The 17,779-nt window shown below is 39.6% G+C and overlaps 1 protein-coding gene across 4 annotated transcripts in view; it reads right to left on the bottom strand.

The window, feature by feature from the left end:
* PREX2 (phosphatidylinositol-3,4,5-trisphosphate dependent Rac exchange factor 2) overlaps window positions 1–17,779 on the bottom strand; it is a 288,710-nt gene that overhangs the window by 128,704 nt on the left and 142,227 nt on the right. For 3 of the 4 annotated variants that reach the window (XR_009559575.2, XM_030859603.3, XM_060287423.1), the window contains exons 19-23: window positions 17,403–17,488; window positions 12,208–12,344; window positions 9,303–9,420; window positions 6,554–6,738; window positions 4,310–4,471 (exon numbers count right to left, since the gene is read on the bottom strand). Coding sequence is in view for 3 of the 4 variants with exons in the window: in XM_030859603.3 (XP_030715463.1) it covers window positions 4,310–4,471; window positions 6,554–6,738; window positions 9,303–9,420; window positions 12,208–12,344; window positions 17,403–17,488 (688 nt within the window). In the remaining variant the exon portion in view is untranslated. The remainder of the gene's footprint in view (window positions 1–4,309; window positions 4,472–6,553; window positions 6,739–9,302; window positions 9,421–12,207; window positions 12,345–17,402; window positions 17,489–17,779) is intronic. The other variant, XM_060287422.2, reaches the window with a different exon arrangement.

The following is a 17,779-nucleotide window of genomic DNA, read 5'->3' as shown; positions in this document are numbered from 1 at the left end:
CTTATAATCCCCCAAAACATACATCTCTCAGTTTATTGCAAACCAGGTTGTTGTTAGAAACCAAGAAATAACACCTTCTTTATCACCATAACCAATTAATCATAGACGGTATATATTTTCCTCCTACACACAGCTTGAATTGATCTTTTTCTCTCTGTCCCCAATGCTTCTTTCTACACGAGTCCAAGTCACCCTCAACTTGGACATCTTACAAACAAATCGGATGATTATGTCACTTCAAAACATCACTGGAGGGGCTACCCTGGTGGCGCAGTGGTTAAGAATCCGCCTGTCGGTGCAGGGGACAGGGGTTCGAGCCCTGGTCCGGGAAGATCCCACATGCCGCGGAGCAACTGAGCCCGTGCGCCACAACTACCGAGCTTGCACTCTAGAGCCCGCGAGTCACAACTACTGAGCCCGCAGGCCACAACTATGGAAGCCCACGCGCCTAGAGCCCATGCTCCACAATGAGAAGCCACCGCAATGAGAAGCCCACGCACCTCAACAAAGAAGAGCTCCCGCTCACCACGACTAGAGAAAGCCCATGCACAGCAACGAAGACCCAACACAGCCAAAAATAAATAAAAATTAAAAAAAGAAAATCACTGGAAAAAAATCACATTTTGTCAGGTTTCCTTTTTAACTGCATCCAACTAAAATCCTCCTTTCTGGCCCAGGCAGTACGTCAACTCTTCATCAATCAGATCAGTCTCATTTCTAAGTCTTTGCCTTCATTTATGATCTCTCCCTTTACTCGAGAGCCATCTCTCTTCCTTTTCACTCTGACAGATCTTTCCAGCTGATAGCAGCTAGCATCTGCTGACCACTCAGTCCGAGATGATTTCTCCATTACTGAAATGCTATTGCCCTTGCAGTCAGAACCATACTGTTTAGCACATCAGCTGTGTAGCAAAGTATCAACTACAGGTAAACAAACAACAACCAGTTTTAGACTAAAAGGGAGCAAGTTTCAAATACCACTGCCGCTCCCAGCTGTGTGCCTTTGGGAAAGTTACTTGGTCCCTCTGAGCTTCAGTCACTTCATCGATGAAACGGATAATATCTCCTATCACTGTGTTGGCAAGATTATACAACACAGGCAAACTGTAAAATACAGCTAGCATGCAATGCCTGATATAGACTGCTATAAACTGTTGCACGCTCTCTAACGGCACAGAGGACCAGCATATAGAGCAAGGTGCTGGGTGCCAGCGTGTTCAACCATTCATGGCAACACCTCCTAGTTGGCTAAGTAGTATTATTATCACTTCATGTATTTTGACCTTTCTTCCCAAGTAGGTTGCACGTGGGGGAGGGCAGCCTTCTTCAAATAACTGACTTAAGCCCCTGCTGCCTATGTAAAAGATGCACATTTAGTAAGTATTTCCCCAGTCTTCCTGTCCCATCCTGCAACAAACTTGCTTTTGAGAACTTGAGTTTCTGACCAATGCTCTTTCATTAAAGAGTGTCTTAAAAATATCTTCCACATAAAACAAATTGCCGCTTCTTTTGCAGGGCTATGTTTATGGACACTGCCCTGACATTCCTGGTGTTGCCTCTTTGAAATCCAGGGTGAGAGATTTCCTTTAGAACTTAGACCAAGAAAACCTTTACTTCTCTTAAGAAACATGTATGTATCACAGGGATGTTGATAAATAAGTAACGGACTCTGTTTCCCTTTTCATTTTGGCCATCAGGAAGCTGAAGGCCAAATATAATATTCCACTTTAACAAGTAAACAGAGTCTTAGGACCTGCTTACCTATAGCCCCCTTTTCCCTGATGGTCTACACCATCTGTTCTAATAAAGCTTTACCTCTAAATTTACCTACTCATTTTCCTCCAATATTCATCCTTGCCTTCTTTCTCTTAGTAATAAAATTCCTTGAGTTTCAGTTTGGCACATGGATGCCTAGTTTGAGACTACATTTCCCAGCCTCCCTTTCACTAAACAACAGGATGTGAACAGTAGTGACGTGTACAACTTCTGGGTCCTGCCCTCAAAAGGAAGTGCTTTACTCTCCACTTCCTGTTTCCCCTTCTAAGGGGCATTCATTTAGACATGGTGGTGGTGCACCAGGTCTGGCTTTGTGGAAGAGGGCAAAATCCTAGGGGAGAAAACAAAAGTATAGAAGGATCCCTAGAAGATCATCAAGCCCCACCTCACTGGACTCCTATCAGATTGTACTTTCACATGAGTGAGAAATAAACTTTCTATCTGGTTTAAGCCTCTGTTGCCTTGGTCCTTCTTAAAGCAGCTGAATCAATACCCTATGTAATATACCCTCATCTTAATGTTTTATTTTTATTTCTATATTTTACCTTTTCTTATGTGTATTTCTTTAAGCTACTTCTACTGCTTTTGCTGTTTGAATGAATGGAGAGAAGAAAATAGGAACAAAATCCAAAAAAGGTAGAAAAATGACACATGCAAGTGACAAGCTTGACAACCAGAATCTGCCTGAACCCTACCATGCTTTATACAGATCCATCTCTGAAGTAGAATGACTCTCTTTTCAAAATGTGTTCAAAAGGGGACTACTAATTTGCATTTTTTTAGAGCTTTTAAATTTCACTTCAAAGCATTGTCACCTCTCATAGAGACAGGAGAAGTAAAAAGAAAATCTTCCGTTCTTCAGCTTCAACGGGACATATCCATGGAATCTTTCCCAAACTTAAAGAGGTCAATAGCAATCATGGAAAGAAGGTGAACAGATGTGACAGTTATGCAGTGATCTTGAATATCATTTTTTCTTCATGTAAATGGACTTATAAAAAATTAAGACATCAATACATATTCAACTTAACAAGCCTAACAGTGTAGGAAAGGCTTAAAGAAAAACACAGTGAGCCTGCTTCCCCTTCCCCTACCTGAGGCAACCAAATTGAAATCCCTTGGGTATTCGTTCACACATTTCCCTATTTTTGTATGGAAATATCTGGACACATATTGACTTATCTTTTATTTGCCATACCAAACATAGACAGCTAACTCATATTCATAAACACTGGGATAAATAATATTTCCTAGTATGACTACCAAAATTTAAGCAACCGGCCTCACTTTGAGGGAAATAATTAGCTAGCCTCCCACTGACACAAACAGGAAAAAAAAAAGAAAACCTACTATATGCTTTAGAGATCAATTTTTATTTATTCTACCTCTAAAATATATCCTCGAGTTCACCTAATGTTCTCTGTCTCCTCTGTCTTCCCCAGAGTCCAAGCCATGACCGTCACCCACCTGGACTATTGCAATCGCTTCCCACCCCTCTCTACGCCTCACTTCTTGCCCCTTGCAATCCATTCCTACAGAGGAACTGGCATGATCTTTCAAAAACCTAAATTAGATGAAGTCATCCTTCTTTCTAAAATTTTCCAACTGCTTCTCATCGATGTAAGAAGAAAATCCAAACACCTTCCAAAGTCCCGAAAGGTACGAAGAGCTTCCACGGCACCTCATACCTGTCCCTGCCAAAGCCTCCGCCCTTACGACTGACTGGTCACTCTTCCCCTGACACCCTGACCTTCTTTTTGCTTTGGGGCCTCTGTACCAGCTGCTCTGTCTACCTGGACGCTTCTTCCTCCCATTTAAAGGAAGAGTTCTACTTGTCATTCAGACATGAGTTTCCCAGAGAGGCTTCCTCTGTAGCCACCCAGCCTAGAGTTCCCACCCTAGCACTTCCCGCCGTAGCTTTCCTCACAACTCTCTCCAATTTTTGATTTCCCCCTTTGTAGAGATTTATTTACTTCGTTGTTGTCTCCCCCACTCAAATGGAAGCACCGTGAGAGGAAAGACCTTCTCTCCTTTGCTGCCGTATTCCTGGTACCAAGAACACTGCTTCACACACAAAAGGTGCTCAATTAATACGTCAAATGAATGAGGCAATGAATCCATTTAAAACAGCCGATGCTCCATGTACTTTCTGATTGAGGGCTCTGTTCCCTCTGTCAAGAGAACAGGGAAAGAAGAACTATAGTGTAATAATAAAAATCTGATTTCAGAATTAGGTGGCCTGGATTTAAACCCCAACTCTATTCTTTCCAGTAAGTAATTTAATTCTTTAGGCCTCAGTTATTATTTTTGGAAAATGTGGAATAATGGCTTAGCTTACAAGTTTGCAAAGATCAAATGAGGCAAAGGATGTAAAGGCGTTCAAAAAACTCTAAAACGTTACATAAATCTTATCATTATTTCAATAAAGCAGTACATAAATAAGTAATGAAAAATATCAAGAATTGAATTCAATTTGACATTAATAATAATTTAAATAATAATTACTTGTAAAATACATACACAGAGCTTTTACCTTCTTATAACTGGATATTCTCTGACATATGCGCTCAATTTTTTCATTGCAAACAGCACTGAATTTACTCTGAAGGTCAGTAGGAATCACCTCGCTCAAAGAGTTAAGGCTGGTGCAGTTCTGTACAAAATGATCATCGCTTTTAGCCAGGGCTTCAAGAATCTGTAGACACACACACACACACACACACACACACACACACACACACACACAAAATAGAACAAGAAAATAAAACCTTCAAAATCAGCCAAACAAAATGTTCACGATTCCACAGCACAGGGTGACTTTCCCCAGTGTGCTTGCTGCTTTCAGCTGCCCGGGATTTGTGTGTTCAATAAACCCTGGCAGTGAAGTGATGGACTTCTGTGTCTGGCATCTCCTGTTTTCCCTTCTGCTGGCTATAAAAGGCTGCCTGAGGGAGGTGAGGGGACTTCAAAGACTCCCTGCTGGATAAATCAGTACACTCTGATGTGTACACTCTCATATTTTAGTCAGAGTTACTCAGAACATTTTTTTCTCTCAGTTTGGTAGTAGAACAACAAAAACTAAGGAAAACCATAACCTTGCTTGCTACTGAGAGCCTGGTACAGAGAGTGCGTTTAACAAATGTTTGCTGAAGGAATGAATGCGTGAGACTTTCTCTTGATAAAGTAAAAAGCACTGTTGCTTTCAGCGTCTGAACTCCATCTGATAAAAGTGTTAGATAAAAGCATCCACATGACGTATTCAGCTAGTAAATCCTTTTGGCTGTTTTAATCAATTATAAGGCAGCGTGTGTGTGTGTGTGTGTGTGTGTGTGTGTGTGTGTGTGTGTGTACACCATGAATCACTGAGAATTTCTCATGAACTGGGAATTAATTATGTTTATTATTTATATGTAGCATTCACGATTGTTCAAAGATCACAAAGACTGATTACACCCTTACCTGACAGTTTTATAATATTGTGTGAGACAACCTACAGACGCTGTGTTTATTTGACCTCCTTCACCACCTCCATTCCCCTGTCTTGCAGAATATAGAGTGTGAGTTTTTTGTTTCATCACTAGTCTAGAAATTAGAGCTCACTTTAGCATTAGCAGTGTGATCTTCGTTAAATTTCGTAATTTCTTTGACTTTCTTTTCTTCATGTGTAAAACAGAAATCTGTGCAGACTAAGTTGTACAGTTGTCATATATAAAGTAATCCACGTAATCTTGCCAATTTGAAATAGCTAGAAAATGAGATAAAATAATTACAGTAACCTGATCCCAAACTCTTCCATGGATCCTCTTAATAGTATAATGTAGCTGGGAAGGGGTTGCATTTTGAAAATACAGATTCTCTATCAGTAGGTACATATAGTGGTACAATGCCATCAGAATGATGGGATTTTTTTCAAAAGTTAACTTTCAGAATATAAAACAAAAACATAAAATAATTATTTTTGAAATAGTGCATTTGGATTTTTATATTATTTTTCTGCTAAAATAAAAAAATACATGTTATTAATGCTAGATCTATCTCAACTACACACATTCAAAACAAGAATTGAAATGAAGAAATAAAGGTGGCAAAGCTATACAAAAGCAGATGGAACACTAAAGCTCCAACCTGTGGAGGGTCCAACAGGAGTCTGATCGATTTACCTTGTGGAAGGATCATGAAAAGCAAACACAGGGTCGCCTCTTACTTAGCATATGTTTTATCCATTTGGATGAAGACCCCCTTTCTCCCTTCCTGTTTTGCTGTAGTCTAAGGACTAAGTACAAGATCCTTTGCAACTAAGAATTGTATAAATACCTGAAGATCTATTCATAAACTGATCTCTAAGCTTCGAGCAATTTTATGAAATAAACATGAGACTTGCAGAATTTGAATGCGTTTTACGACTTCAAACATTCTTCACAGGATTATGTACATTTAGGAAAGCACCACCTGTCATGAAAACCGTCTGAAACGTATTCATGATACTGAGTTAACAGACGTAGTAAACTTACTAAATGCAAAGACACCTTTGCCAAATCAACTAATGCTCGCCTGGGCAAGCGTCCCATCTAACATGACACTGTGCTCCAAGAGATCAATTAAAAAAAAAAAAAAGACTGTACACAAACTGAGTAATGGGGGAAAAAAGAAAAAGAACTTCAGTGAGTGGACAGCTGAAACATGTACAGCTATTTACATTTTTTGAAGTGGGGGTGAGGGAGGGTTTTAGCTGCTTAACCAAGAACAAAATCCCTTCCTTTGCAGGGATCGCTCGTACCTTGGCAGTGAGGCTGAAGAAACCTTTGGGTTCGATCATCTTCTCCACCACGTTGCACTTGATCCCGGCGGTGCTGTCATACTCGTACACGACGCCATACTCTAGGTGGACGTTATCCACCGTCAGACTCACGTGCTCCTTCTTCCCGTCGATGATGGCCATGGTGTTGAACTTGTCAATTACCTCTGGAATAAAGATAACTTTAATTCAGCAAATTCAGGAAGGGTTTGTTAATCTCTTCAAATAATTTAAGTCTCTTTGAATAATTTTTAAAGAGTTCTTTAAAGGGTGACTAAATCTGCTGTGCTAAATGAAGCGTCTATTCTGGTTAACATTTTAAAAAATAAGAACATTTAAAAAAATACATGATTGACCGATCCAAATCTTACCACTCTAATGGTGGCTAGTCTTATCTTTACACACCCGTTTTGATCTATGGACCATATGTATGCCTATTTATACCTATATCAACATTAAACGTACAATTTTTTCATTAAAAGCATGCATAACTTAAAGTCAGGGTTCCTAAAACTGCGTCAAACATTGGATGAATATTTTCTCAAAGCAGAAAAAATACAGAAAACCATATTGAAGAAGCAGAGAGGAGATGGAATAATTATTTTTTTAAGCAGGGAGTGCCTGAATTTTCCCAAACAGCATCTTCTGAAGCTGACTCATTGCGAAAATGTGTCATTGTTCACTGTAATAAAATTTCCATCTGGAATGTATTCCTATAGGTTTTTGGCCAACAATCAGTCAGCTAGGGGAAAAAAACACCTAAAGTCTCAAGCAAGAAACTGCTGAGGAATCTAACAGTAAATAGTAAATAAGCGAAAAGAGAATATTAGCTTACTTAACACAACTAAGCCCTAGAATAACAGAAACAGTAAATATAAAATAGGCAAAAGCAGGGCTTCCCTGTTGGCGCAGTGGTTAAGAATCGACCTGCCAATGCAGGGGACATGGGTTCGAGCCCTGGTCCGGGAAGATCCCACATGCCACGGAGCAACTAAGCCCACGCGCCGCAACTACTGAGATTGCGCTCTGGAGCCTGTGAGCCACAACTACTGAGCCCACGTGTCACAACTACTGAAGCCCACGCACCTAGAGCCTGTGCTCCGCAACAAGAGAAGCCACTGCAATGAGAAGCCCACGTACCGCAACGAAGAGTAGCCCCTGCTCTCCGCAACTAGAGAAAGCCCGCACGCAGCAACGAAGACCCAATGCAGCCAAAAATAAATAAATAAAATAAATAAATTTATTTTAAAAAATAGGCAAAGGCAGAAAAATGGTTTTCTTTAAAATAATTAAGTCCAAGAATAGCTATAAATCAATTTCCAGAGCATCTCATTAACCCATTCTACCTTTCACCGTGGCACCAATGATGATTAGCAAAAACTAACTATAAATGAGGAATAAAAGCCTCAAGATAAGGTCCTGAGATTTGTCCTGGTTTGAATAAATAAAAGAGCTGATTTAGCACTACAGCTTTGCTGCTCCAGTGAGATTGAAATATTCCTGATGTTGTTCATGATCTGAGAAGCTCCTCCCAAGTGCCCTTCCAGGAATGGAGGGAAAACCACTTTTCCTAAGTACCCCCATATGATTCAGTGTGCATAGCAAATTCTCCAGCTATGCTGGTTCGGAAGAAACTAATAGTACAATAAAAATGTCCAGAGACATCCACCAATAGTATAAGTGGAAAGATACCAAGAAAACGCAGGAGAGGATTCAAGGACTTCCATGAAAAAGTTTATAATGATATTTCAAGGTATTTGTTACACGCAAACGTAAACGTAGTTGCCTCAGTCCCTTCACCCTTCGCCACTGAATACAGTGACCTGCAGGTTTGCTTCACTGAGAAAACAGAAATGGTATGAGTCCTTATCAAAAGATCTCTCTCCCCGTCATACTCACATTATTAGTTTGCCTCCTTCATTACTGTAAGAATACAGTAAAAGTTACTTGAATCAAGAAAGTATTTTCAAAACAAGGACCTACTGTATAGCACAGGGAACTACATTCAATATCTTATAATAACCTATAATGGAAAAAACTCTGAAAAAGAATACATATATACGTATAACAATCACTTTGCTGTACACCTGAAACTCACACAACATTGTAAATCAACTACATTTCTATTTAAAAGAAAAGGAAAAAATTGTATTTTCAAAGGAACTATGGACCTTCTAAACTAGGGCTTCTCCTATTGTAATGTACATACAGATAAGACCTTGTTAAAATGGAGATTCCCATTCGGTAGATCTGGGGTGGGGCTGAGATTCTGCATCTCTGTCTTACTCAGGTGATGCTGATACTGCTGGTTTGTGAACCACAGTGGAGTGGGAAGGTGCACACAATGTTTAAACTCAAAATAAGGAAACATCCTAACTTGGGTTTGAATCCTCATTCCACTGCTTCCTAGCTTGGGCACGCCCATTCACCTATATGGGTCTATTTCTTCTCCCATAAAATGAGAAAGATGATAATCACACCTTTAATAGATTTTCGTTTTTGATGACTTGATGAGATAATCCACGTAAAACATTTAATAAAGTACCTAAGAAAGTGCCATAGCTATTCTATGTCAGTCACCAGCAATTATGACTTAGGGATCTGACGTGGCATCTATCTGAGATGACCAAGAAGTGGCTTGAACATATAAGGTTTTCAATAACTGGGATGCGGCAATGGCACAAGGACAAAGAATACTATAGGGCAATGAGGAGAAAAAGGAGGAACCCACCTTCTACTTTACAGTCAAAAGCATCCCCTGCTTCATCTCCTGGGGGTTTGGAGTTAGACTTCTGAAGGTCTTCCTGAGCGCTCTCAATGCTGTTATAAACCCACTGAATGGAATCTTGCTGGAAATGAGGGGGAGAAAGAAACCTCAGAGGTATTAGTGCTTCCTGAAACGCATATCCATTTCATAAACCTGCTTCAAAAGGAGAGTTGACAATCTTACTTATTCTTCTAGTTTAAATACAATAAAATACAATAACATTTGAAAGAGAAGGAAAATCAATGTCAGGAACTAATAGAAAGTCGGTGGCATTATTTTTCAACAGGGACTTCCCTGGTGGGGCAGTGGTTAAGAATCCGCCTGCCAATGCAGGGGACATGGGTTTGAGCCCTGGTCCAGGAAGATCCCACATGCCATGGAGAAATTAAGCCCATGAGCCACAACTATGGAGCCTACGCTCTAGAGCCCACAAGCCACAACTACTGAAGCCTGTGCGCCTAGAGCCCATGCTCCGCAACAAGAGAAGCCACCGTAATGAGAAGTCTGCGCACCACACCAAAGAGTAGCCCCCACTCGCCACAACTAGAAAAAGCCTGCATGCAGCAATGAAGACCCAACACAGCCAAAAATAAATAAATTAAAATAAATAAATTTAAAAAAGATTAATAAGTCAGTGAGAAGCTGATAGGATGATAAAACTAAAAAAAAATATTTTTCAACAAACTGACAAACTTTCTAAGCTTGAGATTTTTTCTTCCAACGATAGATAGGCTTTTAAATAAGATGTATTTCCCAAATGTCTTAAATGACTCAAGTCTATCTCAAAATGAATTATAAATTACATTTTTACATAAATGTTAGATGGGCACTTTTCTGAAGAAGCAATGGTCTATAATTGTACAAATGATTTAAATGCTCTCCTAACAGTCACATATGTTTCAACACTTTTAATGGTTTTTGTGAGTCAAACCAATAAGAAAATTGGAAGAACACCTTTCATCTCATGGGGTTCCCAATTGATATAACTATCTTTTAATCCTTCCACGTCATAAATCATCCTATATTTTCATTGAAGTAGCAGTTCCTGTCTTAGATAAATGAGAGATGAATGGCTACCAAGTACTGCTTTCAGGGTTGCATCACTACTTTAATGTTTGTACTTTTCCTAGGTAAGATGATAAGCTGAGTTACATGCCTGAAGTGTGATATAATTTGTACTATCCATTTTTCTCTTGTATTAACTTCACAATTGCGTTTGATTATTATATTGCTATCCATCATTAAAATGCTAGTTAACATTTAATCATTCAAGTACACCTTGGTGACCTGTTGTGGCCTCCAAGTAACCCCTTCCCCAGAGTCCACACCTTTGTGTAGCTCCTTCTTACACTCATCCTGGGCTTGGTCACGTGATCTGACTCTTCAAAGGGAGACCAGTAGCAAGCATGATGTAAAGAGTTGACTGCCTGTAATATTCCCTCTTGAAACCCAGATACCATGCAGAAAGGAGAATTCTGCTAAGGAATGGAAAGGAAGGCCAGGTGGAGGGGCTCTGGAGTGAGAGGACATCAGGAGGGGAACCCCAGCACTAGTCAGTTCCCAGCAGAACAAAGCCACATCAGGACGAAGCCCTCACAGGAACCAACACCCAGTCAACCCGGAGAACCAAGAGAAACAATTAATCACTGTTGTTCTAAGTCACTACGTTTCGGGACAGTCTGTTTTGTGGCAATGGATACCCAATAGAGCATGTTATTCACTTAGTGAATTTTTCTGTCCGTTTATTGCTTTTCTTAGTTATTTCACTGATCAATACCTCTCCAACAAGGAAGACAGGGGAAATGAAAAGAAATGAAACTCAAATCAATTTGGCTACCTTTTAAAATTTTGATAGAAGGGGGAAATTTTGATCATTTAAGTAGTATCTTTTTAAAACTTCATTTACTAATACAGTTCAATAAATATTTATTTATTAAACTACTGTCAACCCAAATAACCTACGCTTCTACGTGTGAATTCCAATCTGCTGTCCTCTTTTGACCTTACTAGTAAGCAAAATTGATCAGCTATTTTCTTGTGGGCTCAGTATTTTGCAGGATGTCAGTCCTGGCCTAGGAGAAAATAGCCACTCATCTTTCTGTTTTGGACACAAAGTCATATACTCAAATCTAGAAAAGAGTACCTCACCGAGCATGACAGAAAAAAACAGAAAGCCTGCCCTTTAAAATTCCTTTTGCACTCAGTTAATTAATTTGAGAGAATTTTCTCTTATAATCCAACACTCCCTTGTATCTCATGAGATAATAAGCTTTACTTATCAATTAGGATTCTAATTTTATTTTTGTACAGCACTTAAACTTTGGATCAGAGGACAGTGCTTAAGATTTTAAGTAATGGCAAACACATATTGGTATTTTCTTTTAAAAGCTAAATCCAGCTACCTAAATAAAAATATATCCAACAGTCAATCACAGACCCCATAAAACCCACAATTTTTTCTTTTTCACAGAAGTTTTATAATAAACAGTGTAAGCATTAATAATTCATATATACAGATGGAGGTACAGCTGACCATTATAGATTCTAAGGCAATCACAAGAGTCAAGACCTTTGCATTTCAATTTGAGAAACAGTTAGCTATTCGAAAACTCATCACAATGAAAATGAAAATAGCCCAGAGCACTTTTTAAACTGGTGATGATACTGTAGCAGCAAAATGTGGCCATTGAAGCAGAATCGATTATAACTAATTATGCAGATAAAACAAGCATTATGCGATTGAAAGTTCTGCACTTAAACGTGAACTTGTCAGTGGAAACCACAGACAGCCCTGGCACTATCCCATGCTGTCCCCGGGGCCTTCTGTGCAAGTGTGTGATCACAGCTACCCCAGCCAAGGGTAGTTTACCTTCGTTGGTCTCCTGTACTTCCTGCAGGCCGTGACATGGGCAATAACACTGGCGTGTGTCTCTTTGCTGACATTGATTCCATTTACTTTGATGATACACTGTCCAGGGTGAAGACCAGCGGCTGCAGCCACGGTTCCTTTAAATACAAATGAGAAAACTGCCAAAAACTAATTTTAGGAATATGATTCATTTTTATCCCATATACCGTAAGGAAAGCAATTTTGAAATATGATAAACATCTAGCTAGCATGTTCTTGATGAATCTGGCTCTGACGGCAATGCCCTCTCAAAAATTCCCTGCTTGGGCTTCCCTGGTGGCGCAGTGGTTGAGAGTCTGCCTGCCGATGCAGGGGACACGGGTTTGTGCCCCGGTCCAGGAAGATCCCACATGCCGCGGAGCGGCTGGGCCCGTGAGCCATGGCCGCTGAGCCTGCGTGTCCAGAGCCTGTGCTCCGCAACGGGAGAGGCCACAACAGTGAGAGGCCCGCGTACCGCAAAAAAAAATTCCCTGCTTTTTAACTGGTCATTCAAACTGTGTTGAACAAATATCTTCCCACCCCCTGAAGAATTAGTTTGAAGAGATACTGTGAAGAAACCTTTATAATGCTAATCAGTTATTTTCCCTTTCAAATGTCTAATTGATCTAATTTTCTAAACATGCATATATAATGGCACAATGAGAAAGCCAGAAATACAGGCCTTTTTACACTTCCTTTAGTCTACAAAATCTCTAAATATTTAAACAGTATTCACTTTCATTTTTTAAAATGCCAACAATTAAAAGAAATTCTTAAGGAAAAAAATCAAGTCAATTAGCAAGTAGGAGTGGACTGGATTTGCTAAGAGAAACAAGACTTCAGGATATGTACAAAGGGTCAGGAACCAGACAATTTGTGGAGAATAAAATTAATCAGAAAACATCAACTGTCCACCATTTATTTGCAGAGATATAGTGGCATATCCTAACAGGTGAGCTAAGATTTTCAGAACCTTCCAATCATTACTATTTGATATTCTGAGCAAATCAACATTTACAAAGCACCACTGCTAAATACAATGTACATAATTAACATCAATGATTATAAAACTTATCGTAAGTATGTTAGAAGAGCTTTCCTTTGTAAGCAATTTCTCCCATGAAGGAATTATTAAACATCTTAAAGAACAGAATTTATATTCAAGAAGACAGTATACATTTCTTCTCACTAAAATTCACTCCCAGAAATATTAAGTGGTTTTCCTGGATTGAGCTGAGTCTTGAGGGAGGGAGGGAGAATCGCAGCAGAAAGAACAGCCTAGAATCTAAAAAAAAGGGTACAAATGAACTTATCTACAGAACAGAAACAGAGTGACAGATGTAGAAAACAAACTTATGGTTACCAGGGAGTGGTGGCAAGGAAGGATACCCTGGGAGACTGGGAATGACATATACATACTACAATATATGAACTAGATAGCTAATAAGGACAGGGGACTCTATAGCCCAGGGAACTGTACTCAAGTCTTCTGTAATGGCCCATATGGGAAAAGAATCTAAAAAACAGTGGATGTATGTATATATATAAGTGGTTCACTGTGCTGTACACCTGAAGCTAACACAACACTGTAAATCAACTCTACTCCAATAAAATTTTTTTAAAAAGAAGAAGAAGAAGAAAAAGAGCCTGAAAAGAGGCATTGAGTCAAGAATAACCTGGACATTTGGGACCACAGGAGCAGTCAGTGTGAGCTTAGAATGCAAGTGGGTGAGAGAGACCGGAGAGCAAAGCAGAGGCAGGTTGTGAAGTCTCTGTGCGCTTTGCGTGAAGTCCTGAGCGTGAACCTTACTATACACGCAAGAGGAAAAACATTTAAGAATTTTAAGCAGGGAAGTGACATGATCGCTCCCAACCCCCGCCTACGCAGAGGATGGATCATCGGAGTTTAAGTCAAAAATCAAAATCACAGCAAGCATCCAGTGCAAATTCCCAGGATGGAATTAACGTAGCTTGAATTATAAAGGGGAGAACGAGATCAAGTTTCTGATGTTTGATGATGGTGTTGACAGAAAGGCTCTAGTCCGCACTCAGGATCACTCCTGTGCCTTCGGACTCAGTGGCTGAGTAGACGGAGAGAGAGAATACAGAAGGTAAAGCAGCTTCAGAGAATAGATAAAAAGTTCAGCTGGGGATAATACTGGGTTTCTTAAGGTGCCAAAGGTGCATTTAGGTGGAGATGTTTAATAAACAATTAGATCTAGGCTACAGAACTCAAGAGATCTGGGCGGGAGAAAGAGATTTAGAAATCCCCAGCGAAGAGGGTCAATATGATTGTTTATGGAGAACAAGAAGGCAAAGAAGAGAAGAGAGTGCCAACAGTTCAGGGGTCAATAGATGAAGAGCTGGCAGAGGAGGGGTAGGAGAAAAATCTGAAAAGTACCGTCTCAGAAATCAAGATAATGAACGTTTTAGGCCAACCGGAGCAGTCAGTTTAAACAAATGCAACAGAATATTCAATTAAGACAAGAACTCTCAATGTCCATTGTATTTTCCAGTTAAGTCCATGATTACTCTTATAAGACATGGGTTACTCTTGGAGACATGGGTAGGAGGTGGGAGGAGATGTCTATAGCCCTGGGCTAAAATTCAAATAGGAAGTGAGGAAGGGCCAGCCAAAATAAAGACCAGCATTTCAGGAAGTTTGGCAGGACAAAAGTAAGTTCTGAGAGCATTACTCTAGAGCGAAGGGTCTCAATCTTTGACATGCATACAGATCATCTGAGGATCTTGTTAAAATACAGATTCTGATTCAGTAAGTCTTAGATGGGGCCTGAGATTCTGCATTTCTAACCAGCTCCCAGGTGATGCCAACGTTGTAGGTCTGTGGACCACACTCTGTGTAGCAAGGATCTAGAGAGGAAAATAAGGGAAGAGGGCAGGTTTTGTATTTGCTGTTCAGTTTAAGACAGTTTTGTTTCTTTGTTTATTTCAATGAGAAACAACTGAGCATGTTTATAGCCCCTACTATAGTAATCCAGTGAAGAGAAACATTGAAAATTCTGGAATCGGAATATCTGACAGTGTAATACCCCAGAGGAGGTATCTGAAGGGGTGGGCTCTAGAATATCTGTAGGGATATTAACCTTGAACTCCAGAGGGGAAAATGGAAGACCTCTTCCTCTAGACTAGGAGAAAAATTGGTGATGGTAAAACAGCCAACAACGTGTGCAAAAAAAAGGAGTGGGACTTGGAGGCCTTCATACCTGGGAGCCTGAATATGTCTGTGAGGTGAAAAAGGAAGTCATCATGGGGGACAGGAGGCAATAATGAATAGAAAAAGAGACAGCTGATCAGACACATAAAAAGACTGCTGAGTAGTGACAGGGCTCAGTAAAAGACAAGACAGTGAATTGGGATGATACTAATTCCATATCCATGATAGATTTTTCCTAGCTGCTCAGGAGAAAAAGCAATGAATGTAATTAGGTTCATCCAAAGCTGAAATAAGGTGGCCTGGATGCACCTGAGGGATAAGCACAAGAGGACCCTGGATGCACCTGAGAGACAGGGATGAGAGGACCCTAACAATGCTGAGAAGAAGAGTGATGGAAGTGCTCCACCACGGGGATAAAGCTGGCTAAGGAAGGAAGTGGCACTTGGAGGGATATAATTAACCGGGAGAAAAGGAGAAGGATTCCGAGACTGGAGGTCCCAACGGAATTCTGTTTACCATTTTTTATTGAAGAAGCAACCAAATTTTAAAGCAACCAGATAAGAGACCCCAAAAAAGAGACTGTAGTCAGAAAACGGCATATTAGAATTGTAGATTCCACAGGTGAAAGTCCCATTATTGATATGCTCTAGTGTGTGACCATGGGAAAGGGCTGAAGAAGAAAAATGGGAAAGAAGTTTCTTTTTCTTGTGGCAAAATTACAGTGCAAAAGGAAACCACAGACTGATACCATATTTAATATACACTCGAAAGGAAAAGCACGTGAGTCTTTCTTTTACTCTTCAGAAGCAAAAAGCATAGTAACCAGAATTGGCCCTACCCTATGATTAAGTTCCCAAAATACAACCCTGCTCTTTAAAAGATACTGTAATAGGGAAACAGGCACAGTTTGATTCACTTAGGTTTTCGGTTATTTCATAGTATCAATAATGTGACTGGCTCCTTTTTGGTTTAGTGAAAATGAAGGAGATGTTTGATGTATCAAATATCCCATTTCGGTATGCAATGAATCCCATTTCAGTTTTATAATTTTAATGAGTTACTGGACACATTTTAAATGTCTATTAATCTATGTGTTTTAAAATTCTGAGCAAAAAGACAAGTTTTGAAATAAGATTAATTTTTATCATACATACACTAATGAAAGCAATTTCATAACCTAATAGGGGTCTAGGTAGTATATTCTTGATAAATGTGATTCGGATAGCAACGTCCTCTCAAATTTTTCCAGTCTAATATTGGAGTGATCATGTTAAGATGCTCTGGAGTTCACATATCTTAGTGATGAAAAGCATGTACGTCTCTTGTTAAGATAAACATATGGCTTCGCATGCTTAGTGATCCTTCTTGCTACAGCAGCAATTTATTTACTACGGTCAGCAATGTGGTATCTAACAGTTATTCCCTTAAATCAGTGTTAGCATAAAATTTAAAAGTACATATGTTAACAAGAGATATCAAAGGCTGATTTGCCTATCAAACAAAAAGAGAATAAAATATAAACATAAGTTTTGGGTCACATAAATTATTTAATTTAAAATGCATTCTATGCTTTATAAAATGCATGGCTTATGAGAATAAAGTAATCATATAGCAACAGACATTATATAAAGGAAACAGATCATTCTTAAGCCCAAACACTCACATCTTTGAATTGCTGACAAAAATATAATAATTTGCCGTCAGAGAAAAATACAAAACCTTAAAGTCATTATATCCTTTGATTAAACTAAAGCATGCAGAAAAGGGAGATTGGGAAGCATCATTCTCTTATGAATTTTTAACAATGATAAATGTCTTACAATTTGAAGAGCTTTTTTGAAAATATTGCTTTAGAAATATACTATCATTGAGCTAATACAGTAGAAATACCAGTGAGAAAATTCACAGCAACATGACTATGCACTTTTAAACATACTGTTGTTCAGCAGGGAGTATCCAAACCTGCTGGCAAGCTGGTTACCACACGGGGTGGATTTCTCACCTCTTCCCACCGCATGCACCACCGAAGGGCCGTATCCTCGGATCTGGAAGCCAAGTCCCTCCGCTGAATCTGGGATTTTCACTGTCCTAAAGCCAATCAAAAATAAGGTGAGATGATTTTAAAACACCACAGTTGGTTGAAACAATAGTTGTCCACACCTTTATTCAGTCCTTCAGTAAATACGCATCATAGTCTCCCGTGTGAAAGACACTGGGCTGGACAAGCATGGCGGGTGCCCTTCCAGGCGCCCAGAGCAGGCACGTCGCCCTGGGTTCCTCCACGGAACACAGTCGTCGTGTAGGATATCCTGAACAAAGGCTCTGGGGTCAGACAAACCTCGCTTTGAATCTTGATTCAGTCGCTTCATAGTTGGATAA

Source organism: Globicephala melas, chromosome 17, assembly GCF_963455315.2.
Source record: "Globicephala melas chromosome 17, mGloMel1.2, whole genome shotgun sequence".
Taxonomy (NCBI): domain Eukaryota; kingdom Metazoa; phylum Chordata; class Mammalia; order Artiodactyla; family Delphinidae; genus Globicephala; species Globicephala melas.
This window is presented reverse-complemented; position numbering and strand designations above follow the sequence as displayed.